Genomic DNA, 26,137 nt, shown 5'->3' with positions numbered 1-26,137 from the left:
TTCTGTTTCCAAGAACATTAACCCCAATAGATTGGAAAACCAACCATCACTACAGGTTAATTCAGGGAAATTGCTGGCAAGTGGATATAGAGATCTTAAGGAAAGAAGAGAATTTTTTTCTTAGCATTACCAACAGGAGGATTTTTTTTCTGAAATAAGTCTTTGATTAGAAGTAGCTCATTCTCCAACAAAGCTGCAGAAGACAGACCAATTGCAACCAGAAGAAATACCTCACTACAGTAATTACCAATAGGAAGTGAGGGAAAGATTAACATTTTAAAGGATAATTGAAGTAATTTATGTCAAATTTATTATTTATTATAGATTTGGTGCCATTGCTCAATGGATCCATTCCACTAATATATTTGAAAAAATAAGCATAAAAGTTAAAGGAACTTATTCATTACAATTATTAAACATTCATTTATTCCATGAGCATCTATGAAGCACCTACTTGCCAAACACTAGATTAGTTACTATGGAATATAAAAAACAAAAACTGAAGGAATTCCTGTTCCCAAGGAACTTATCAGAAAAAACCAACCATCACTACAGGTTAATTCATCACTGCAGGTTATTTATATACATATAAGTAGGTTGTTGTTGTTGTTGTTGTTGTTGTTGTTGTTACTATCATCATCATCAAGCTTTAATAGCTTAAAACCATACTAAGACTTTCAGGACACCCTGTAGGTATAAAGTAAATATATGCACTCAATCCAGAGGCTGTTCAGATGATGCAATGGGAGCCTCCTTCCTATACTGAGGTATCCAGAAGTTAACATGTACAGCACTACACTATCTCACAGAGGTTCAATATTCCCAGTCTGGTCACTCTAGCTATGTGACATTTCCAGCAGGAAATGAAAAGAATAAAATTTCTCTCATCTCTACTACTTTAGCACCTATAATTCTACCTTAGCATTGAAATAAGGAGGCTACTTTAGCACATTTGTAAGTAAAAGAAGAAAAGCCTTAGGAGCCCCCAGATGAAAAAAACAAAATACTCTGGGAACATGATCATGTCTATATTTTGTCTCCATCATTGTGCTACCATCATATCTTTGTATTCTAGGTGTCACCATTTGTCCTTGAGAAGCAGCAGGAAAAACTGTCTCTATGTGCTTAGATATATGAACATCCTAAGAGAATACTTAGAGAAGAACTTGGTACGGATCACTGCTATTTTTTAACTTAATAGACCTTAGAGATGTAATTTCCTCATTGGAAAAATGAGGTGGAGGAGGGGTATAGGAGGAACTTTATGTTTTCTATGGCGTCTTCTGGTTATAGATCCTATAAGTAATATAAACACCATATTTGTACTTTAAAAACTAGCTGTTCACTACTGTTATACTTGTTTGCATATTTTATTCCTAAGTATTCTCACTGTACTTGTGTAAGGGTTCATCTGTCACTTCTCCATTAGAATGTAACATCCTCAAACAGACTTGCCTATTTTCTATTTCCTGTGTTAAATCAGGAAACCCCAGTATCTGGAGCCAGAAGATCTGCATTCAAATTCTGTCTTTGATATGACCATAGGCAAAGTCTCTAGAACTTAATTTCCTCATCAGTGAAATAAAAGGGTTGAACTAGATGGCATCTAAGATCCCTTATAGCTCTAGGTTTGTGATCCTATGATTGTTGTAAGTTTAATATTCAGTAAATAATTGTCATTTATGACAATAATGTCTCTCTGCTTTGTCATGTATTTTTCTAATCAAGATCAGCCCCCTCAATAAGAAGTTTTCTTTGTAGGTGGTGCTTTTCCATTCACAGTGGGGAGAATATCTCATGGATTCAAAGTACGCCCTGATCTGTGTGCCCAAGACAACTCAATTGACCCAAGGAAATACCTTGGTTGTTTTTATACTGACTCTCTAGTTCATGATCCTCTGGCCCTGAAGCTGCTGACAGATGTTATAGGAAAGGTAAGCTGACATGTTCTTGAGGTTTGCTTTTGGGGAGGAAATGAGGGAGAAAGTGGAGGATTGCTGAATTCATTTATGTTTTCTTCTCTATTTCCTACAAAATAAATGAGAAATGTGAATTAAAGTAAAGGAAAAAGAAGACAGATAACTTTCTTTGTTTCTCTGTCACCTACCTAATTGAGGGTCCACTCTTGATATTTAGGCTTATTTAAACAAAGAGAATTCTTGGACCCTATATCATTACCTTGGAATTATTACCCATTTTGAAATAGTCCAAGCCAGCTTAATCAACTGTATATTTCCATATCCCCAGCCTCTTCCCCCAAGCAGAAACTAAAGAGGTGGGACAGCATAAGATAGTAGAAAGAACACAAGACTAGGAGGAAAGAATCTTGGGTTCTAGTCTCAATTGTATATTAGTTAGTTGTGTGACCTTATACATGTTACTTAATTTTTCTGGACTTCTGTTTCCTCATTTGTAAAAAAAAATAAGATGGTTAAATTAGGTAATTTCTAAGGTCTCTTCCCACTTTTTATCTGTGATCTTGTGGGCAAAGCAACATACTAGGCACTGGGAGCAAGAAAAAGATAATTAAGATGTTGTCCCTATACTGTAGGAGATGATGTATGACACATACACAAATATGCCATACTGCAGTAGAATATAGGAGACAGACATACAGAGACAGAGAGGGAGGGAGAGAGAGAAAGAGATGGGGGTGGGATGAAGTGCTATGTGAAGTCAGAAAAAGGAAGTATCGATTCTGAATTTTAGAACATGAATGGTAAATTAATTTGATTAATAAGATGGTATGTGAAAACAACTTGTTTGGGATTGCTGAACCATGGCTTAAAATATAGGAATGATGGATTTTAGGGACAGGAATGAAGTATACCCAGTAAGGATTCATAAAAATGTATTTGCCTAAAGTCTTGAAAATCTAGTGTGCGGTTTTCAAAGCAGAGTGGGAGGCTTTAATGTGAAAAGGAAGAAGTGGGGTAAAGATTGCTTATATGTTTCTACCAAGTTACATACTATACATAGTAGGTTCAATGTATGAAGAAGAAGAACAGTATAGATTCCCAGAATTTCACAGGAGACAAATTCCAAGAAAGAAGCCAGCAATAAAAACCTTGATTCAAACAAATATCTATATACAATTACACAAAGTAAGGGTGACAACCAAGCTGAACCACAAATCTTAATTCAAGGAGGCAAATTTGACGTCACAGTTATGGCTGAAACTTTTTTTCTTTTAAAATATTCTTTAATAGAATCATTCTAGGGGCAGCTAGGTGGCACAGTAGATAAAGCACCAGCCCTGGATTCAGGAGTACCTGAGTTCAAATCCGGCCTCAGACACTTGACACTTACTAGCTGTGTGACCCTGGGCAAGTCACTTAGCCCCCATTGCCTGCCAAAAAAAAATTAGCATTCTTCACATATGTTGTCTTAAATAGAATCATTCTATCCATATTTTAATAAATATAATTTAAATTTTTTAAATAATAATAAACATTTTTATATAAAGTTTAGTTCCAAATTCTACCCCTCCTTCCCTCCCTCCCTTCCATCTTCCCTGAGGTGGTAAGCAATCAGATATATGTTATACATGTGAAATTATGTAAAACATTACCATATTAGTCATTTTTGTATAAGAAAACTTGAATATAAGAAAAAAATGAAAGTGAAAAATAGCATGCTTCAGTCTGTGTTCCATCAATATCAGTTCTTTTCTTTGGAGGTGGATAGTATGCTTCATCATTAGTCCTTTGGGATTGTCTTTGATCATTGTACTGCTGAGAATAGTTAAGTCATTTACAATTCTTCATCAAACAATATTGCTGTCTCTGTGCACAATGTTCTCCTGGTTTTGCTCACTTCACTACACATCATTTCATATAAGTCTTTTCAGGCCTTTCTGAATTTGTCCTGTTTGTCATTTCTTATAGCACAATAATATTCCATCACCATCATGTAACACAGCTTTTTAGCCATTCCCCAATTGATGGACATTCCTTTGATTTCCAATTCTTAGCCACCACAAAATGAGCTACTAGAAATATCTTTGTACAAATAGGTCTTTTTCTCTTTTGGGGGATGTCTTTGAGATATAAACCTAGCAGTGGTATTGCTGGATCAAAGGGTATGCACAGTTCTATAGCTCTTTGGGCATAGTTCCAAATTGCTTTCCAGAATGGTTGGATCTTTTCACAACTCCACCAAAAGTGGATTAGTATCCCAGTATTCCCATATTCCCTCCAACATACAATATTTTCCTTTGTTGTTATATTTGCCACTCTGACAGGTATGAGGTGATACCTTGGAGTTATTTTAATTTGCATTTCTTGAATCAACAGTGATCTAGAGCATTTGTTCACATGATTATAGAGAGTTTTGATTTCTTTGTCTGAAAAATTGCCTGTTCCTATGCTTTGACCATTTATCAACTGGGGAATAACTTGTATTTTTATAAATTTGACTCAGTTCTCTATAAATTTGAGAAATGAGGTCTTTATCAGAGATAACTTATTTTTAAAATTCTTTCCCAGTTTTCTGCTTCCCTTATAATCATGGTTACATTAGTTTTGTTTGTGCAAAAGCTTTTTAATTTTACATAATCAAAATTATCTATTTTACATTTTATATTGCTCTCCATATCTTCTTTGGTACTAAATTCTTCCTCTGTCCATATATCTGACAGATAAACTATTCCATGCTCTCTTAATTTGTTTATGGTTTCACCCTTTATTTTGACCTCATTTTAGTATTTGGTGTGAGATGTTGGTCGATTATCACTGAAACTTAATGAGATGCAACTTATAATTGGAATATGAATTTGGAAGCATATTCCTTATTTAAAAGGGGCTAGATAGACAAAATGTGGTGAGGTAGGAGGAAGAAAATAATGTCAAGTATTAGAAATGTAGACTCCTGTGTGAAACTACAGAACCAGAGGAAGAGGCACATGGAGAGTATAAGGTAAAGTTCTAGAGACAGAATCAATATTATTATTGGATTCTATTATAGACCACTTTGACAGACTAAGAAAATAGATGAAGGGTTGAAGAAACCTAGAAAACTTAGCACAGAAGCATAATATGGTTATGATAAGGGACTTTAATTGTCCATATATCTATTGACATTTTCTTTCTGCCAAAAGCAGAGAAGCTAATTATTTTTTGGCTTGCCTTGATGTTTACATCTTTTAAAAGCTGAAGGAGGCAACAAAAGCAGCTTTTATTCTACATCTCACTAATTCCAGAAAGGAAAAAAATGAAGTAGAAATGAAGGGAAACTTGGAGGGAAATGTTCACTCTATCCTAGAATTTGTGCTAGAAAGGGAGAGAAATGCTTACAGTATTGCACAAACTTAAATTATAAAGGACAAATTTCAGAGTTCAGAGGAAAGATAGGTCAAATTACATGCACTACAATTCTTCAGAGAAAGTCAAATCAGGAGAGATAGGGAGTTCTTAAAAATGAAATTCTGAAGATCCAAAGATGAGCAATTCTGATGAAGTATAAAAAGGAGTGCTACTTAGAAAGAATAAGGTGAATGCACAGGCAACTCATTAACCAACTTAGATTTTTAAAACCTATGTACAAAAGATCAAATGAAGGCAAATAATGCAAGGTGAACACAAATACATGGCATTCAACAAAAATTCAACAAGTATAATCCTGTAGGAATAGGGTCAGAATTAACTAAGTCTGATAAGAAAAGTAAAGGATGACCAAAGAAGGGCTGTTTTATCCTGTCTTGGGGCAAAGAGGAAGACCAAAGAAGGGATATTAATTCTGTAGGGATAAGATGAAAATGAAACAAGACAGAACTCCTCCTTGCATGTTTCCATTTTCTCTACCAAGAAAAATTAACTTTGGGTTAGAAAGGAAAGAAAAAATTAGATAGCAAGGAGTTGAAACCCCAAATAAGTAAGAAGATAGTAAAAGGGCATCTAGCTTCAATGAGAGAGACAGTGTCCATCACTAGGATATTAATTCCACTGAACTCTATCCAGACAAGACTATATCTGGGATATTGTGTTCAGTTCTGAGCATCCTATTTTAAGAAGAACATTGATAATCTCAAGAGTATCCACAGGAGGGTGATCAGGATGGTAAAGGCTTTAAGATCATGGCATATTGATTGAAGAAGCTGGGGTTGTTTAACCTAGAGAAGACTTAGGGAAAACATGGTAGCTATCCAAGTATTTGAAGGACTATCATGTGAAAGAGGGAAAAAACAACTGTAAACAAAGGTGGAATATAATAAATGTGAACTAATAAAATATTAGAATTAATTGAAATTATTGGAATAATAAAATATTCTCAAGCATTCTGATAAATTTGGGAAGACTTGTATGAACTGATGCAAAGTAAGCAGAACCAAGAAAACAATCCACTCAATGATAGAAGGAAGATGACATTCAGAATGATGAAATGAAAGATATTAGAATTCTTGTCAAGGCAGCAACCAATCATACTGAGAATGAAACATATCTCTTCTTAGAAAAGAACTGATAGATCATAGTTGCCTACTGAAGTATATCTTGTCAGACAAGAACATGGGGTTTTTTTGCCTAGTAATTCTTCTTTGTTACAAAAGAAGATTGTTGGGAGGGGCCATTAAAGAGGAATATGGAGGATGAGTCATTGAAAGATAATCCTAATGTAAGAAAGAATTGTGAATCAGTAAACTGCTTATTAGACTTATTCTTCTTGGCTCTAGAGAAGAAAACTAAGGACAAGAAGTGCAAGTATGAGAAACAGATTTAGATCTGACATAAGGAAAAATTTGAAAACAATTAGAATTATCCAAAAGCAGAACGTGCTGCCTCGGGATGTAATGGGTTTCTCCTTACTAGAAGTCTTCAAGCAAATGCTAGATAATCTCTTATCAAGTTATGTTACAGAGAGGATCTTATTCAAGTATAGGTTGAACTAGATGGGCTCTCAAATTCCTTCCAATTTTGAAACTTATTTCTACAATTCTGTGTATCCAACTGGTAACATGGAGAGGTGTAGGTGCTTGAACTGCAACAAAAGCAATTTGGATGTTATTTAATAAGCAACATAGAGCCATTAATAGGTTTTGGGCTGAGGAGTAGCATAGATCAGATCTGTTCATAAGGAAGCTTAATCTGGCAATATGTGAAGGAATGATGGGAAGGGAATAAGCAAATTTGGGAAATTGTTGTTATGTACTTCAGACAAATTGTAATCACCCCTTTGGTAGGATGACAAGAGTGGTCATGAGCAGTGAACTTATAAAGAGATTTTTTTGTAGATAGATTAACAAGAACTTGGTAAGTGATTACATTTGAGAAATGAGAGGGAAATGCCAAAAGTAACAGTAAGGTGTTGAATAAAGATATTATTTCATTGACAGAAATGGGAAAATCAAAAATAGTTTGTAGGGGGAAACAATGAATTTGGGGGGTATGTTGAGTTTGAGAAGACAATGGAGTAACTAAATTGATCCATGATCTCATTGATTTAAGAGGTCTCTCTAACAATGAAGATCACAATCTGTTTATCATGTGCAGCTCTTGTCCATGGGCTCCAATAAGTAGGCCATAGGGATTCATCCAATATGCTGGAAGCCTTCCTCGCTTTCTCCTACTATTGAATTCTGGCTTTCTTTTTTTTTCCCCTTGCCTTCATCATGTGACTGGCCTATCTTTTCTTCCTATCATACAATTACTAGTTGACATCTTTTATTCCCATTCTTCTTCTAAGTTCCCCATTGGTTAGATATTGTTGTCTGTTGTTGTCCCAATGGGACTTTCCATGACATTGTGATACTCATTCTTAGTTCTTCAGAGAATCTTGTATTTCAGGTCTTACTGCTATGTGGCACTGGGATCACCAGGTGGAAATAGGCAACTAGAGATTCAGGTCTGGAGCTCAAGGGAGATAAACCACAACTTACTAACAATCTACTTCTCCTAACATATTCATTAGTGTAGACCTACAGAAAATACTGAAGTAAGAGAACTCCAGGAAAGTGCAAATGAGGAAACACTTGTCTTCATTGTAACAGACTGGTAAACACCTTTGTTTCATTTCAAATGTAGGCCACGGCAGAAACGTGTTCTGCATTTTACTTATGAATAATAGTTTTGTTTAGTTTTAATAATAGTTTTATTTTAATAAAATAATAAATATTTTAATAATGAAATAATTTTGTAGTAAAAATAATTTAATGATGAAGCAAGTTTTATTTCTTCCCATTCCCTGTTTCATTATTTATATCCTCAATTCATAATTATTTACTATATCTTTTTCAATTAAATAGTCATTAAGTGCCTACCATATATAAGGCACTTATTTCAGTATTTGAGAATTCAAGGACTTAAAAAAAAGCCGGTCCATTTCTTCAAAGAACTTATTACTCCCTTACTCAAACTCTAATGGCTAAGTATTATCTCTAGGATCAAAAATAAACTCTGTTCAACATTGGAAGTTCTTCATGAACTGTGAATGAAAACTATTCCCAACAATACAATGATCCTAGATAATCCCAAAGGACTAATGATGAAACATACTATCCGCCTCCAAAGAAAGAACATATGAGGGAGAAAAATAAAAGGCACCAAGAAAATCAGACCTGGGATATCAACCAATTTATTAAGCATGGGTTCAGAAAGTATATACAATTGAATGAGGTCAAAAGAGATTTTTGTGGAGCATGCAAACATGGATAAGCATATTTTGTTTGTTTGCAAACTACTATAAGCAATTAGCTTTGTAATCTTGTTTTATCCACAAAGTTCTGACAAATGTCCATTGGCACCGGCAATAAAAATCTCTGAACTTTGGTCTTACTTAGAGGGGAAGGATAATCTATCATTTCTAGAGAGAGTATTAAAAAATACACTAGACTGAGTCCCTGACTATTTATGTTGCCTTGGCCAATCATTTAACTACCTCAGATTTCACATTCTCATCTGTAAAATAAGGGGGTCAAACCAAATAATATGTAAGTTCTCTTCCATTTCTAATATTTTATGTTCACCTTCCTTTGGATGCAGCAATTGGAGACTAAATATAACTGGGAAAAGGGGGGAGCAGAATGAGGAAAGCTGAAAGTTGGCCATTAACTCTCCTGTTTCAACTCACTTTCTACTGGAACATTCAACTGCTTCAAAATGAAAGTACAATTAACTTTTGCCCATATCTCTTTTGGTTATTATCATTAAAGCTAAATTCTGGTAAAGTAAGAGGGAAGAAGAGTCTCAGCTCATTTGCTCATAGTTCTTCTGACAGAAGGAAAGAATTTACCTTTAAGCCTGAAAGCAAGTGTTGTCTTAGAAAGCATAGAAATGCCTGATCCTACAGCTTAGAGAATTGTGGTGGTCTGGGTCCTTTATATTGAACAATTGTCCATGTCTGTTTCACAGTTCATTATATGGAACAGAAATCATCAATAGCCTGCAGTTTACACTATCTAGTTGCTAGTATTGTGATATATACTATCCCTGCTAAAATCAACTGGGAAATTTCACTCATTTTTTTTATAATGGTGACTGAGACTACAATACTAACATATTTTACTTGTAGACAACTAGGTGGAATAGTGGATAGAGTGCAACCTGGAATCAGGAAGATCTGAGTTCAAATCTAGCCTAAGATGCTAATAAGCTGTATGACCCCGGGCAAGTTATTTAATCTCTTTGCCTCAGTTTATTCAACTAAAACAGGTATTATAATAATAGTGACTACTTCTAACTAGGTTATGAGAATGAAACTAGATAATGTGTTGTGAATCTCAAATGACATGATATTTCTAAAGTGCTTAGGATAGTGCCTGGCACAGAGTAGATATTTGTTTTCTTTTCTATACTTCAAAATAGCTGCCATTTCATCAATGTGGGTATTTCCTCCACTGACATAGATCCCAAAGCCTATACTTCTTGGTAGATGGTATTTATGAGATCTTGTGGCCCCCCAAAATTTATCATTTGGAGATCAACCTTGCAGTCACGTGATTCTCCAAATTTAGGAAGGCTAATCCCTGAAAAATAGGTATATAATCCATGACCAGGCCTATGCTTAAAGCCTTTCCACCTTTACCAGAACCTTGAATCTCAGAATTAGAAGAATTCTAAGTGATCACCAAGCCCAACCTGCATAAATGAATTCCCTCTTCAACAACTTGGCAAATGGTCATCCAGCTACAGCTTGCAGACCTCCAGTGATGAGGACTTTACCAAATTCCAAAAGCAATTCCCTCTACATTGAGATAACCCTAATGATTGGCAAGATTTTTCTTTTATCCAGATGAAGTTTGCCTCTCTGCAACTTTCATTCATTGGTCCTAGTTTTGCCCTTTGGGGCCAGGAAAATAAGTCTAATCTCTTTTTAACACAACAACTTTTAAAATATCTGTATACAGGGACAGCTAGTTGGCGCAGTGGATAGAGCACCAGCCCTGGATTCAGGAGGACCTGAGTTCAAATTCGACCTCAGACACAACACTTACTAGCTGTGTGACCCTGGGCAAGTCACTTAACCCCAACTGCCTCACCAATATATACATATACATATATATATATATATATGTATACAATTATCACATCTCCCATAAGTCTTCTAGCTCCTTCAACTAATTCTTGCATTGCATGATTGCAAAACCTTAACCAACCTAGGCACTCTCCTCTTGAAGTGCACTGATTTATCAATTACCTTCCTAAAATGTGGCACCCAACATTCCAGGCATGATCCAACAAAATCAGAAAACAGAGGGATTATTCCCTACTTCATTATTAACAATATATCCCTATTAAAAAAAGTTGGGGTAATAATATATCCCTATCAAAAAACAACTAAGATTGCACCGTATTGGGGCACTGAAAACCAAAATACATAGAACATTCTCATATGAACTGTTGTCCATACCTCCCTCAACCCCATCCCATATTTGTGCAGTTGAATTTTTGATCCCAGGTATAGTTTATATTTATTGATATGGAACTCTATCTTATTAGATCAAACCCTTGCAGCCTGTCAAGTTTTTTTTTCTTTTTTTTCTTTTTTTTTTTTTGGTGAGGCAATTGGGGTTAAGTGACTTGCCCAGGGTCACACAGCTAGTAAGTGTTAAGTGTCTGAGGTCGGATTTGAACTCAGGTACTCCTGAATCTATGGCCGGAGCTCTATCCACTACGCCATCTAGCTGCCCCTCAAGTTTTTTTTTTACTCAGTTTTATAATCCAACATATTACTTATCCCTTGCTGCCATATCATCCACAAATTTGATAAGCATTTCTTCCATCTTTTCATCAAAGTCATCAATGAAAATACTAAACAGAAGAGCACTAATGATAGCTCCTGTGACACTTCCATCCAGATTAACATTCATCTAACACTAATCTTTACATTAAATCATTTATCCATTACAGACTATTATCTACCTCATTGGGCAGCTAGGTGGCACAATGGATAGAGCACTGGCCCTGAAGTTGGGAGGACCTGACTTCAAATCTCACCGCAGACACTTGCTAGTTGCGTGACCCTGGGCAAGTCACTTAACCCCAATTGCCTTAAAACATTCAGGGTCATCTTCAGTTCTCCCGATATATATCTTGCCACTGGACCCAAATGAGGAAAAAGTGAAGTTGGTGATCTTGCACAGCCATCTCTCACTTAAATCCAATTCAGTACAAGTCATGACATCACCCAATGTCATGGTCCTCTTTGAGAATGAAGGACAAACAACAACAATCTACCTTATATTTCTTCATCTTATTCACAAAGATATTCTTAGAGTTATTATCAAATCCTTTGCTGAAATCAAGGAACACTATATCTATGTCATTCCTTTCACTTGCTAGTCTAGTACCCCTGTCTAAAAATAAAAGAATAAGGTAAATTGCAGTGTAGAGGATAAAGCACCAGCCCTGGATTCAGGAGGACCTAAGTTCAAATCCGGCCTCAAACACTTGACACTAGCTGTGTGACCCTGGGTAAGTCACTTAATCCTGTTTGCCTCAATTTCCTCATCTGTAAAATGAGCTGCAGAAGGAAATGGCAAGCCACTCCAGTATCTCTGCCAAGAAAACTCCAAATGGGGTCACAAAGAGTTGGACATGGCTGAAAAGACTAGACAAAAAGGTATTATTATTATTATCATTCCCATTTATAGATGAAGAAACTGAGATCTTCCAGTTAACAGAGGTTAAGTGCCTCAAGACTTGCCCAGGGTCACACAGTTTAGTAAGTGTCTGAGGTAAAATTTGAACTTAGATCTTCCTGACTCCAATTTCAGTGCACTGGACTAAAACATCTAGCTGCCTAGACATTAAGGAGAACTGGTAGCAACATTTAGAGATATACCAGATACTGAAATTCCCAGATTCCACCTGGATAAAGGATGGTCATTGTTCTTCATGCTCAAAGAACAGCAAAACAATGTCACAATGTTGGGGTCAATGTACAGTCTGTCCAACTGTGACTGATTAGACCAATATGAGCTCAGAAGGTTCTACCACAGGTCAGATATAAATAGTCTATATGAACTTTTGGAGTGGCAATATCTCTAAATTTGCATATATTATTTTTTTTAGCTACCCCAATTCTGCTTTGCTTATAGAGCATAGTACCTTCTTTGATGCAGGCACACCATGTTGGGTGGTCCTTTGCCAGTGTCTCTCATGTCTCACAATTGATTCCAAAGTTCTTCAAAGAGATATTGAAAGTGTTCTTGTATTGCATCTTCTGACCTCCATGTAAGTGCTTGTCTTGTATGAGTCCTCTGTAAAATAGTCTTTTGGGCAAACATATGTTTGGCATTCAAACCACTTTGCCAGCCCATCAGAATTGTGCTTTCTGCAGTAGAGTCGGAATGCTTAGCAATTAAGCCCAAGAAAGGACCTTGGTGTCCAGTACCTTATCTTGACATGTGATCTTCAGACTCTTCCTAAGACAATTCAAATGGAAGCAATTTAGTTTTCTGGCGTGGTGGTAATATACTGTCAAGATTTCACAGGCATACAACAATGAGGTCAACACAGATCTGTAGACCTCCAGTTTGAAAGGCAGCCTACTACCTCTTCTCTCTCACACTTTCCTTCAGAGTTTCCCACACACTGAGCTAGCTCTGGCAGTGTGTGTATCAACCTCATTATCTATGTGTACATCCCTAGAAAGTATACTGTCATGGTAAGTAAACATACATGGAATTCAAAATTTCTCCATTTGCTATACCTGATGGTTCTACTTATGCATGGTATGGTGCTGGCTGGTGTTAGACCAAAATTAGCACAAGCAGCAAAGAATCAATCCATACTCATCATCTCAGCCTCACAGGCTGAATGCAGTAAGTGTACAATCATCTGCCCAAAGTCACACACCAACTCTCCCTTCACTTTAATCTTGGCTTGTAGCCTTTTCAAGTTAAACAATTTACCATCACTGTGGTAACTGGCCTTGACTCGATTGCCCTTTTCCTCCTTGTTGAAAGCATCTGACAACATCACTGAAAAGATTATGCTAAAAGGCATGGGAACAAGTACATGGCCCTGCTTCACTCCATTGGTTACTGGGAAAGCACAAGAGTATTGTCCATGTAAGCATGCCATCATGAAATTGATATACAATACTGATGAACTTCTCTGGGAAAACAAATTTTGCCATGATCTTCCTTAAGGACTAACAAAGGCCTTGGTCATATTGACAAATGTTGTGTACAGACCTTTGTTCTGCTCCTGGTATTTCTCCTGGAGTTGTTGAGTATCAAACACCATTCAACCATTCCTTGGTCCTTTCTGAAGCCACCTTCATTTGCCATCCTTATTTCACTCAGGGTGGCTATTTGGATGTGATACCTGCCGATTTCTCTGGCAACAAGAGCTGTTCATCTTTCAGGTCTACTGAATTTCTTGTTGTTCATAAGCATGTACTAATGGTGAGTGGAATCATCTTTGCCAAAGTTTTTGTACATCTTTTGGTATTTTTAACAACAGGGTAGGATACCTACCTGCTATGGTAAGCAGGCCAGGGTTAAGTAAAGCAGACAATTCTTAGGGCACCTTTTCTAGCCCCTTCCCATGCCTGGAGGTGAGCAGGGTGGTCCTTAAAAAAGCTACTCAGACACCAGAGAGCTGTTGAACCCTACTGCTGCTTTGGTCCAGTGGGAAGACAAGTGGCCTGGGCCACTTGTGTGCAGAGTGGTGACTACAACTCCCAATGTATCCATATCTACTGCTTCTTCACTTGCCCATCACCACAGGACTTTGAGGTAGGTGAAAATGGTAAAATGGTATGGGTAATATCTTTTGACTCATACATAAACTGGATTTGTGAGGCAGAGTTGCACAAAGTCATGGGCACATAATAAGGAGCCAGATAAGGGAGAGGTACCTAAAGTATACACTAGTTTAAAGGATTCATCTATTCATTCAACAAGAATTTGTTAAGTTACTTGGGGCAGCTAGGTGGCTGCAGTAGATAGAATCTGAGCCCTGGAGTCAGGAAGACTTATCTCTCTGAGTTCAAATCTGACCTCAGACACTTACTAGCTATGTGACCCTGGACAAGTCACTTAACCCTTTTTGTCTTAGTTTCCTCATCTGTAAAATGAGCTGAAGAAGGAAATGGAAAACCACTCCAGTATCTTTGCCAAGAAAACTCCAAATGGGGTCATGAAGAATTAGACCTCACTGACACAAGTGAACACAACAACAAAAGTGCCTACTAGGTGCCAGATATTGTACTAGGCACTAGAAACACAAGGACAAAAAAAATGATCTGAAGTCAAGAAGTTTGTATTTTATTTGTCTGTATTGGTTTAAGAAACATCTTTCATTTGTGATTTGATGATTCTGGGATTATAAAAAATACTAAGTTGTATCAAACTCCTGGGCAAAATTGTAGAGCTCAAAAAAATCTGACTTCTGTATTATGTATAATCCTTTCACCATGTTCTCTACCCTGAAATGTCTAGTCTTGCTATGCTTAATCTCCATGCCCTACAGAGTTATCCTTCCCATTAGCCTGGTCTCCCTAAGAAGCCCTCCAAACTAAACCTCTCCTTATCTGCATCCCCTTCACCTAATGAAAAGTTATCTGACCTCCATGTTCCATTCTCATATAGTTCAATTCTCTTTTCCAAGGTAAGAACTACATCATCTTATAGACTAATTTCTGGTGCTGATGTAGTATGGAATTAGGCAGCCCTCTCTTCTTGTCTAATCCAACAAGAGTGACTGTAATATCCAGAATTTCAAAGCAATAGGAGAGAAATTTAGCAGTTGAGTGAAGGCAAGGTCTTATGGTAATCCCCTAATCTTCATAGTTAACCTATATGTGGGATTGCTCACAATTCAGAGGTCATAGAAATTAGATGTGTATTTGCCAGTTGTGTAACTTCTCCAGTCTAGTCTTTGGTTGTTTTGCTATATGATGTTTTGTGGCAATGGAATCATGATTTTCCTAGGCCTTATGTTGTTTTATCTTCATTCAGGTCAGCTTATATTTTATGTCTAGAAATGAATGAATAAAAATAATTTAATTATTGAACACTTACTATGTTCTAAACACTGGGGATACAAAAATAATTTATTTACTTACTATGTGCTAGTTAAAATTAGTATCTTCACAGACAAAACAAAATAAAAAATTAGTATCTTCCCTCTGAGATTTCCAATTTATCTGATATATCTTCTGTGCATAAATTGATTTATATGTTGTCTCCCCCATTAGATTAGATTGTGAACTCCTTGAGGTCAGGTACTTTTGTTACCTTTCTTTGAATCCCTAGGACTTAGCCTGACACTTAATAGGAGTTTAATAGATGTTTGTTGTTGTGATTTAACTTCCTAGGCACTATGCTAAGTGCTGGGAATACAAGTACCAACAAGTAAGGAGCTTATATTGTACTAGGGGAAGAAAACACATGTAGGGGAATCATGGTTAAAGAGGAGTGTTTTGGATAGGAAAGACACAGAAACAGTTATCAGCACCATAGGGCAACTGATTGTCCTGGAACGCTAGTGTTGATTTGATGATTGTTCAGAGAGCTGAAGTTGGAAAGGGAAGTGGAGGAAGAAAGATGGTACACATGCAGATACATGGTATGAATTATGGCCAGGAAGTGACAAGGTGGGTTTGGGCCTAGGCTAGATATGGTAAATGCTTCCCAATCAGAAGTCCAGGTTCTGAGGACAGGTTCATGAACAGATATCAGAGATACAAGAGAAATGTAACTTCAGTGTTTGCCAAAGAGGCCAAGTTATCTAGTAATGGAACACTGCTCTGTAGGCATTCTACAGACCCCAACTCATATTTCCAGGCTGGGTCTTCAGGGAGCAGTTGCTAATTCTACTCTCAAAGTTCTAGAGCAGCAAGTCAAACAGAGTCCCACAGTCCACACTGTGGACAGCCCTAACACTCCAGAGTGGCCAGAACCATATTAAAGTATATTTGGGAAATATTTAACAAAATACATAAGGATATGATAAAACAAAAGTAACATTCATTTTGTGGTTTTCTAAGTCAATATGCAGTTCTAGGGACCCTTCTATAAGGTTTCATGGCCTCAGTTTCTATTTGAGTTGAAATCACTTCTAGAAAACCCTGAGGGGGCCCTCTTTCTAATGTCTTTTCCTCTAGTATACTTCCCTCCATGATTAATGAGCTTATATCAATTAATCAGCAAACCTTCATTTTCTTTTAGAAAGGAATATTTACTAAGATGGCATAATATGAATAGTTCATACAAAAATCCCTTTCCCAAAAGTCTGTGATATACTTTCCCTAAGGGAAAGTGGGTTCAAGCTTTCAGGACATGAGACAAAAGGGGTAACGCACAGCTCCTGGAAGTGTCTTTTTTTTTTCTTTCTTGGAGTCTTTACAAAGTCCCTGTTAGGCATGGTCTAGCTTTCTGCTGAGCTCCTTGTAGCATCCTGAAGTTTCTTTTCCTCAATGCAATTGGTATTGTGAGGTTCAGGTGAGATAAAGGATATAAAGCACTTTGTAAATCTTAGTAGCCTATAGCCATAAGACCTCCAGTCTGGTGATGACTTCATTCCTTTAGCCCTCTACTGTACTCCCGCTAAGCTCAAAAAATATTTATGGAGCAATCCAGGAGTGTGCTGGTAAAAGTTGAACAGGGTGGGGGGGGGCAGTTAGGTGGTATAGTGAATAAAGCACCAGCCCTGGATTCAGAAGGACCTGAGTTCAAATCCGACCTCAGACACTTGACACTTACTAGCTATGTGACCCTGGGCAAGTCACTTAACACTCATTGCCCTGCAAAAAAAAAAGTTGAACAATCAGGATGGAGGTGGAGGTGAGGTGGGATGGGGGATGTATACATACACACTTTTAATTTAAGTCTGCATTATTAACACATTCTTAAGTCTAAAAAATCAACAAAACCATTAATCAAGTCCTGATTTGTAGCAATGATTTCTGAGTTGTAAATGCTCATATTAAAAATTAACAATAGGCTCTCCCAAGTGGTTAGAGCTGACTCTAGCATACCCATCACTCAGTTTGTCCAGTTTTCTCCCAGGAAAGACACTGGTGTCAGTCCCTGGTATTTCCTGTGAAGCCATCTATGAGAAATCCACAACCTTCAACCCTTCAAAGTTAACAAGATCAAGGGCAGAGAAAGGAAGTGCCTGAGGTGCTACTCCTTCTTCCCCCTTCTCCAAAGGAACTCTCTCCCCAGATCTTTCTCCTCAAAGACATCAGATACTCTCCAAAGCTCCCTTTTATATCAAAGACCCACACAATATGATTAGTTTAATAACTTTCCACCCTTAACCTTTTACTAATACTCTTATTTTGTGAGGAGAAAAAAATTTTTAGGCTTAAAATGATAGGGAGATTCTCTTCACCTCAGACATGGAATACTATGGACATAGGACATTTCATATTGTCAGAAATGGCTGGTGTGTTTATTGGTTTTGCTGAATTAATCTTTTTCTCATCTTTAATCTTTGTTGCAAAAAAGGGTAGGGAAGAAGGAGGGACATTCAGAAATGAATGGGATGGAAAATAAAAGATGTGAGTAAAAATTTCAGGCTTTAAAAAAATAAAATGATACAGAGAGACTATTAATTATCAGCATTTTTTAATAAAAGTCCTACACCTAAAATATGTAAATATGCATGTCCTTGAGCTTCCTTCTAGAGAACTAAATAAGTTATTAACTATGTAAGCCTTTTGTGTCTGATTATACTTGGTATAAATAATAGGCTCCTAGGTTTGGAAAGGCAAGAGAAAATAACTAAAATGAGTAAGGGAAAATATCCTAAAGGAATGCTGTATTTGATGGTGTTAAAAGCAAGTTTGAGTATAGTACATGAAGAACGACAGGACAGATGTTTAGAGTTAAGAGAATAACCAATGATGTGAGGAGCAATGATAAAATAGCTTTGTATTGTGTTTATTGTGTCAAGAGGAAAACAAATCATTTAAAAACCACCTTACTTCAAATAAAACCATGACAACTCCCTGCTTCCCAAGGGAGAAAAATGAAATTTAAATAGTTCAAAGTCAAGTAAACCCTGAGATGTGGTGATAACATTTACTCCATTTTATTTAGACTAATGGTGGTCACCAGGGAAATTTCAACTAACATGCCAGATTGTTTAACTAAAATAAAATAATGAGGATAATAAACATGTTTTTGTATGCTCGACTCTGCTGTACACAAGGTAATACACTGGAACCTTGATTAATGAGAGCTCAACTAAGCAGAATTCTCAGTTATTTTGTTTTGTTTTGTTTTTTCTACTAGCCACTTCTAGGAGAAAAAAAGCAAATCATAAGAGAACAAGCTTTCAAAAAAAACCCAACCACCTTCTAGCGTAAGTCCTGAAGCTGACACAATCAACTCAATAATAAAAATAACTGCTAACATTTGTATAGTGCTTTAAGATTTGCAAAGCACTTCACATATGTTGTCTCATTTGATTTGATACTCACATTTGATCCTACCTGTGAGGTAGATGTTATTATTATCTTCATTATACAGATAAGAAAACTGAGGCAAAGAGAAGTTAAGTACTTTGCCTGAGATCACACAGCTAGGAAGTATCTGAGACAGGATATGGAATCTTCCTGACTTCAAGGCTAGAACTCTATTAGTCTTCCCATCACCTAGATGTCTAAGTAGCTCCACTAAGGGTCAAGAAAAATTTTCAGTAATAGACCATAACATGCAACTATTTTATACATTTATTCATCCAATAAACATGTTATGAGTAAAACGCTGTGGTAGGTAGTCCTAAAGGACATAATATAAAATATATTGTATAATGGCCACCATCCATATATAGTTGTCTTACTTACTTAGTTCTTGACAAAGCAAAATTTTAGATCTAGGCTTTTCTTAACATAATTCTGTATAAAAGAATGCATGTCACCCTCTGGTGCCTACCTACAATGGGCTTTTTTTTTCTCAAATGCTTTGTTTTATTTAGTAAATGTCTTTATTTGGTGAAAAATGTTTATATACTAAAAGACACTGTTCAAGGGGGCAGCTGGTGGTGCAGTGGATAAAGCACCAGCCCTGGATTCAGGAGGACCTGAGTTCAAATCCAGCCTCAGAAACTTGACACTTACTAGCTGTGTAACTGAGCAAGTCACTTAACCCTCATTTCCACACCTCCCCCCCCCCAAAAAAAGAAAAAACACCGTTCAAGGCTCTTCCATCATGAAACTTATAGTCAGAGCCACACAAATTAAAATTTAGCCATTTTTACCCATTCTTGGTTTTTCAACAGACGAAAAAACTTAAAACTCTATTTAACGAATATAACACATTGTACCTCTATATTATAATTTATGTTTTAAATAATATTTACATATAACATACTTATACATTACATTTAATATGAAAATACAGAATAAATATAACAACTAAGAGGAGAGTGATATGCCTTCCTTTTAGTGTGACTGGTCTAGTTCCTTACATTGGTTGCAGAAACAAAGAAAACTCTAAGCATGTTGTTATTCTAACAAGATTTTTCTGTTGCCAGAGACATTTTACCCTAGCCTACCAAAGAAATAATGAGGATAAGAGCTCACATTTATGTAACATGGAAATTTTCTATAACATACCTATGAAGTATATAGTACAAGTATCATTATCCCAAATTTCCAGATGAGAAGACTGAGGCTCAGGAAGGTTTACATAGCTGGCATTAGGTTTTGGAGCTGGGATATGAATTCATTTCTTCTGACTCCAATACCAGGACCCTTTCCACTATAACAATCTAGTTCAAACCTTTAAAAGCAGAACTTTAGTCCCCTGATGAAAGATCCTCCTTGCCTAAGAGTGTTTCAGTATCTGTGTCCAAAGGTAGAACCATGTCCTTAGAGCAGAAGATTTGTACTTCTAAAATTCTCTTTGGGATAGTTAGTTCAGCTTTGTCTTTGGTGATCTAGTCATTCTTTTAGTCAGTCAGGGATCCTGACAGAAGGTAGAGACAGATGTGGTGGCGGCAGTGGTGATGATGGTGATGGTGGTGGTGGCGGTGATGATGATATTCAGCATTTATATAGTGCTCTAAGGTTTACAAAGCACTTTATATATATATATATGGATAGTGATATATATTAACTCAACTGAGCCTTATAACTCATAACAACCCTGTGAAATAGGTGCTATTATTATCCCTATTTTGCAGATGAGTAAACTGAGGCACAGAAAGTTAAGCAACTAGAACCCAGGTCTTCCTCACTCCAAGTCCCGCACTCTAGCCACTTGACCACCTAGCTGTCACAACATGGGTGCAATATGGAGACCCAATATGGGCCTATACCTGAGCAGTAAATATCTAAATTTTTATTAATATCCTGAGGATAAAATATGACTCTTTAGATTGAAAAAATGAAAGAAGAAAGGTAAACATCAGAATTCATGAGACAGTGTTTTAATTCCTACCTATGAACTCTGTAGGTATATAGGTGTTTTTGAATAAGAGACTTAAACTTCCTGATCTGGAAATTAGAAAGTATCATATTTCATTTTATAATAAAAAGAAAAAAATGTGGCCTGCTTCCATGGAGCTGTATCACCATCTTATGGCCTTTTAGGAAGCTGCTACTAAAAAAATTTTTGAAACCATGTTGCCCTTTCACCACAAAAAAAGATTAATAAGACCCTTTCTAGAAAAGTAGTATGATGTGATGCAGAGAGCACTGGTCTTGGAGTCAGGAGACTGAGGTTCAAATCCCAGTACTGTTACTCACTAAGTGACCTTGGATAAGTAATTTAAGCTCTCGGCCTAGCTTTCTCATCTATAAAATAGGGTTCAATTCAAATATTTATCAAATACTTTCTGTTTCAGGTACTTTACCAGAAAATGGTACTACAAAGGTAAAAAATAAAATAGCCCTTGCCCTCTGAGACCTTACATTTGACTGGGGGAAATATGGTCAATGGCAGATCTATGGGTCACTCTACTAGAAATTTCTCTCCTAGATGACATTTATCTATATATTAATAACTACTTCTTGGATCCAATCATTCAGACAATTCTGAATCTACCTAACTATACTATTATCTAGCACAGCTAGGTGATATAGTGGATAAAGCACCCAGCTTGGAGACAGGACAACATCTTTCTGAGTTTAAATCTGGCCTCAGATATTTACTAGCTGTGTGACCCTGGGCAAGTTTTACCCTGTTTACCTGTTTCCTCATCTGTAAAATGATCTGGAAAAGGAAATGGCAAAGCACTCTAGTATCTTTGCCAAGAAAACCCCAAATGGGGTCAGAGTCAGGCACAATTGGAAATGACTAAACAATACAATTATCTAACCCATATCTCTTCATCTTCTCCATAAGCATGTTATAAGACTCTGAAATATCTGGCTAAAAACCAGCTGTCTGTAGAATTTCCCTGATCTATCAAATATGATCCCGGGGCACTGCTACCACTAGTCTTATCTTTTTCAACAATAAGAAGCAAGCACTAGTAAGACCCATGCTCACTTGGCAATTGTGTGCTATGTCAAATAATCAGGAAGAACTTAAGGAAAACACCAGTCTCTGGCTTTCAGAGAACAGTTCCCTCCATTGCCCCAGACAGCTGATTGTTTAGGGACTAGTTTAGGGACTGTGGTCAGTGTGTGAATTTATCCACTTAGAATCTTAACTCTTTTCACTTATCTTGAAAACTATTCTTTCCTCCTTAGTCTGCTGAATATCAGTCAACCCTAATCACATGATCAGCAAATAATCAACCAATTAGCAAACATTTATTAATTACCTACTATATACCAAATACTGTGCTAGGGTTCTGGAGAGACAAAGACAGAAATAAAATAGTCCCTCCCCTCAAGGAGCTTAAATTCTATTGGATGAGACGTATCTACATATATGTATTATGTATGTATAAATAATATATACAAAATAAATACAATTGGGGGCAGCTAGGTGGCGCAGCGAATAAAGCACTGGCCCTGGATTCAAGAGGACCTGAGTTCAAATCTCACCTCAGACACTTGACTGTCTTACTAGCTGTGTGACCCTGGGCAAGTCACTTAACACTCATTGCCCCAAAAGAAAAAAAAAAGTTTAAAACAAAATAAATACAATTTAATTTTGGAAGGGACAGTACTAGCAGCTGGGGGAGGGGGCATCAGGAAGGCTTCATGTAAAAAAGGTACTATTTGAATGGAGTCTTAAAAGAAATGAAAGATTCTAAATGGCAGAAATCAAGGAGTGTATTTCAAGCATGGGTAGCCATCCAGTACAAAGATGGAGACAAGAGATAGTATTATGTATGAGGAAAAGCAAAAAGGCCAGTTTGGCTTGACCATAGAGTACAGGAAGGAGAATAATGTATAAAATTGGAAACACAGCTTGGAACTACGTTGAGAAAGGCTTTAAAAGAGGCATTCATATTTGATCCTAGAGGCAGTAGAGAGTAGGAGGGAGTGCCAGTAGTGCCATTATGTCAGTCTTTATTCATGACTAAAGGCACAAAAGGCACATAATCTAAATATCATAAGACAACCGCCATGTAGGCTACCATGCATAGCATCTACCAGGAACCAGTTCATCCACAACAAACCTACAGGCATATCCCAAACTCAGGAGTTCCTAGGCACAATTTAAGTGCCCAGACTCAGCTGCTCCCCCTAGTTGCTGCAAATGTCTCCAAAGTTTTCTTGAAAATTGCTCTCTTTCTGATTCTGACACAGCTTTTGTAAAAAGTCCATTTTGTAGTCCTAAACTGTTCAGAGATAATGTTCCTGATAACATTCTCATAGAACTGTGCCACTATTTTCTAAATTCATCCTGTTATCTGCCTTTGCTTCAGTCTTATATTGTATATGTATTCTTAAAATCTAAATTGGTTAGTGAGCTCCTTGGTCATCCATTACTTTCTCTTTAGATGGTTCCTTCTTCCTCATCAGAATTATTTTTGTTTGTATCATTACATTTATCTTGAGAGCATCCCCATTTCACTTAAGCCTCCTTCCTACCTGTAACCTCTTTGAAATCAAACTTCCAAAATCAAAACTTTCTCTGCAAAAGAGCTCTAAGAGATACTCAGAGAGTTGAAGTCCCCCATCATAACTATGCCTCTCTGTTGGACTTGTCATCTATTTGTGGAACTCATATTCCATTTCTTCCATCTGGAAAGATAATCTAGTATATTACCACCACCACAACTCTTCTATTCCTTTCTTCACTGATAATAACTCACATTTGTGACAGGTCTCTTTCCTGCTCCATACCAAACCTGTGCTCTCTGTTGTCCCCTTAATGCTGCTGTCCTCGGCTACAGTAGCTGTGCTAGGTCCTTCTGGTGGAATTGGAAAACCTCTTTCACTTCTCTTGAAGAATAGTCCTTTAGTGAGCAGTCTAATGCTTTATGATATTGCTCACACACCTGGTATAGCAGCTGATCAGAGCCACACTGAGACTAGGAACTATGAAATGTTACATGGGACCAGATTGCTTGAAAGGCTGTGATGTGATTCCTGCAGGAGTCTGAAAAAAGCCATGATTCCTGATGACCTTTTCAACACCAATACTATAATTGTTATTGCTCTAACTGCTTGATGCCTGTGCCAAGCATTGCCCAGAAGCCATGATCTGTATTATTGCAAACCAGGTCAACTCTAATATTCTGATCACATTGGAAATTTTCAAAAAAAAATTTCAAAAAAATCTGAAATTTTCCAAATCAAAATTTTGAAAATCTGAATTTTTTTTTAAAAAGCAGCATACAATCATCAACAAAATTTTTTATGGCCCAACATTGGATATCATCAAAACAAATACTTCTGTTGCAGAAGTGAAGGGCTTAGATCCAGCTTGAATCATGTCTCCATCATTGGTGGCCATGCAGGGAAGACCATTACCTCCCTGATGCACACTTAAAGTGGAATTTGCTAATTAGCCACTGAAAACCTTGACAGGAAGAATCCCAAAGACTAAAACAAAAGTTATCAAAGCTAATACTAGAACAGGTTCTGCTACCGTAAAGATGGTCTATGCCAGTATCAAATTTGTCTTCTCTATCATGGTGACAATAAATGAAAAGAAAAGAGTCATGGAATTCTCTCTGTCAGATCAGAAGAAACAGAGTGCTCTGACTTTTCCATACTCTCGCTGTTTGAGAAAAAGGCATTGAGATGAACAGGGCATTGGAAAGATCTCCCCTTTTGAAGAGAAGATAGTCACTGAGATCATTCCAATGCTAAAAGCTTCTATTAATAAAGGAGTAAATTTTGTGAGGAACATGAAATGGAAAAAAACACCATAATTTGAAAAGAGAAGCACACCTTCTAAATTTATTAAGGCATCATGCCTCTTAAAAGATATTTCAAGTGCACTGCATACTCTTTGAAGAAATGGATATGATTAACCTGTTATCACTCCCATCAAATTGTCAACTGGTAGGTTGGTACATCAATAAAATGTTCATTAATGTTTAAAAAAAACCTCGGATTGGTATAGATTGGTTTACAAAGTGCTTTCCTAAGAATGACCTGTGTATCTGAAGCCCTAGTACAAAAATCCAAATCCCATTCTTGCACACCATTTTCTTAGGTTTGTTTTTTAATTTCCCATAGGTACCATTCCCTAATGTAACTCTCTACTCTAATCAGTGGCAATGACAAAATCACTACTTATGCCCCCAAGAAAGTCAGTTTCTTTCATAGGGCTTCATAATCACCAATAATGCTTTCTTTCTTTTTTCCTTTTGGCAAGGCAATGAGGGTGAAGTGACTTGCCCAGGGTCACACAGCCAGTAAGTATCAAGTGTCTGAAGCCAGTTCCGAACTCAGGTCCTCCTGAATCCAGAGCCAGTGCTTTATCTGCTATGCCACCTAGCTGTCCCCAATAATACTTTCTTGATTCATTCTTGTTGTAATGTTTGTCCTTATGAGGCTCTCTAGAAGTAGGCAATGGTCCTCAGCTTTCACAAGTCTCTCAAGCCTCTCTATTAAATTCTATAAATATAACCAGGGAATACAAGATACACTCTGGTTCTTCAGTTAAGTCATCACATGGCCACCTTCAGACCCCTCATGAGGAAGTTATCGACCACTATAACTTTTCTCATCTTCCTAATAACAAAAGTGAATGTTTTCCCTCAATACTGAACACTACTTGAAACACTTATGAATTTCATCATATTTACATGGACCAAAAGAAGTTACTATCTCCTCTTTATGGAAAGACCCTTAGACCTATTCCACAGTTTCAAAGATTAAGTGGTCTATCTTCCCTTCCTTTCCTGTGTCACCTTCTTGAAACCCCCAGACACAAACAAAAAATGCCCTCTGCCTCTTCAGATTCTTTTTCCTCTTTGTTTTAATTTTGAAACAATAGAGGAAATAACACTAGATTTGGAGTTCAAAGATCCAACTTCAAAACTCAGTTTCTACATTTACCAACTGCATGAATATAGACATTAAACTTTTCTGAATGAGTAGCCTCATTTTGGGAACTACCAGCTTCTTCTGGATTTCTCTGGAACCATGAGTGACTAACCTTTTCAAGAATAGATTAAGGGGCAGCCAGGTGACGCAGTGGATAGAGCACTGGCCCTGGATTCAGGAGAACCTGAGTTCAAATCCGGCCTCAGACACTTGACACTTATTAGCTGTGTGACCCTGGGCAAGTCACTTAACCCTCAAAACAAAAACAAACAAAAAAAAAAGAATAGATTAGATCATATCCCTGGTGTCTGAGACTCAAGTCACAGGAGAAGGGACC

General features: G+C 36.9%; 1 protein-coding gene and 1 pseudogene across 2 annotated transcripts in view; both read left to right on the top strand.

Moving 5' to 3' along the window:
• The window catches only part of ACMSD (aminocarboxymuconate semialdehyde decarboxylase), a 90,580-nt gene that overhangs the window by 50,275 nt on the left and 14,168 nt on the right, over window positions 1–26,137 (top strand). For both annotated transcript variants that reach the window (XM_043990547.1, XM_043990549.1), the window contains one exon: window positions 1,762–1,934. In XM_043990547.1, coding sequence (XP_043846482.1) covers window positions 1,762–1,934 — 173 coding nt within the window. The remainder of the gene's footprint in view (window positions 1–1,761; window positions 1,935–26,137) is intronic.
• LOC122746112 lies at window positions 23,672–24,677 on the top strand (annotated as a pseudogene).

The sequence above is a fragment of the Dromiciops gliroides genome, chromosome 3 (genome assembly GCF_019393635.1).
Source record: "Dromiciops gliroides isolate mDroGli1 chromosome 3, mDroGli1.pri, whole genome shotgun sequence".
Classification (NCBI taxonomy): domain Eukaryota; kingdom Metazoa; phylum Chordata; class Mammalia; order Microbiotheria; family Microbiotheriidae; genus Dromiciops; species Dromiciops gliroides.
Note: the sequence above shows the minus strand (reverse complement) of the source record. Positions and strands in the feature narration are given on the sequence as shown.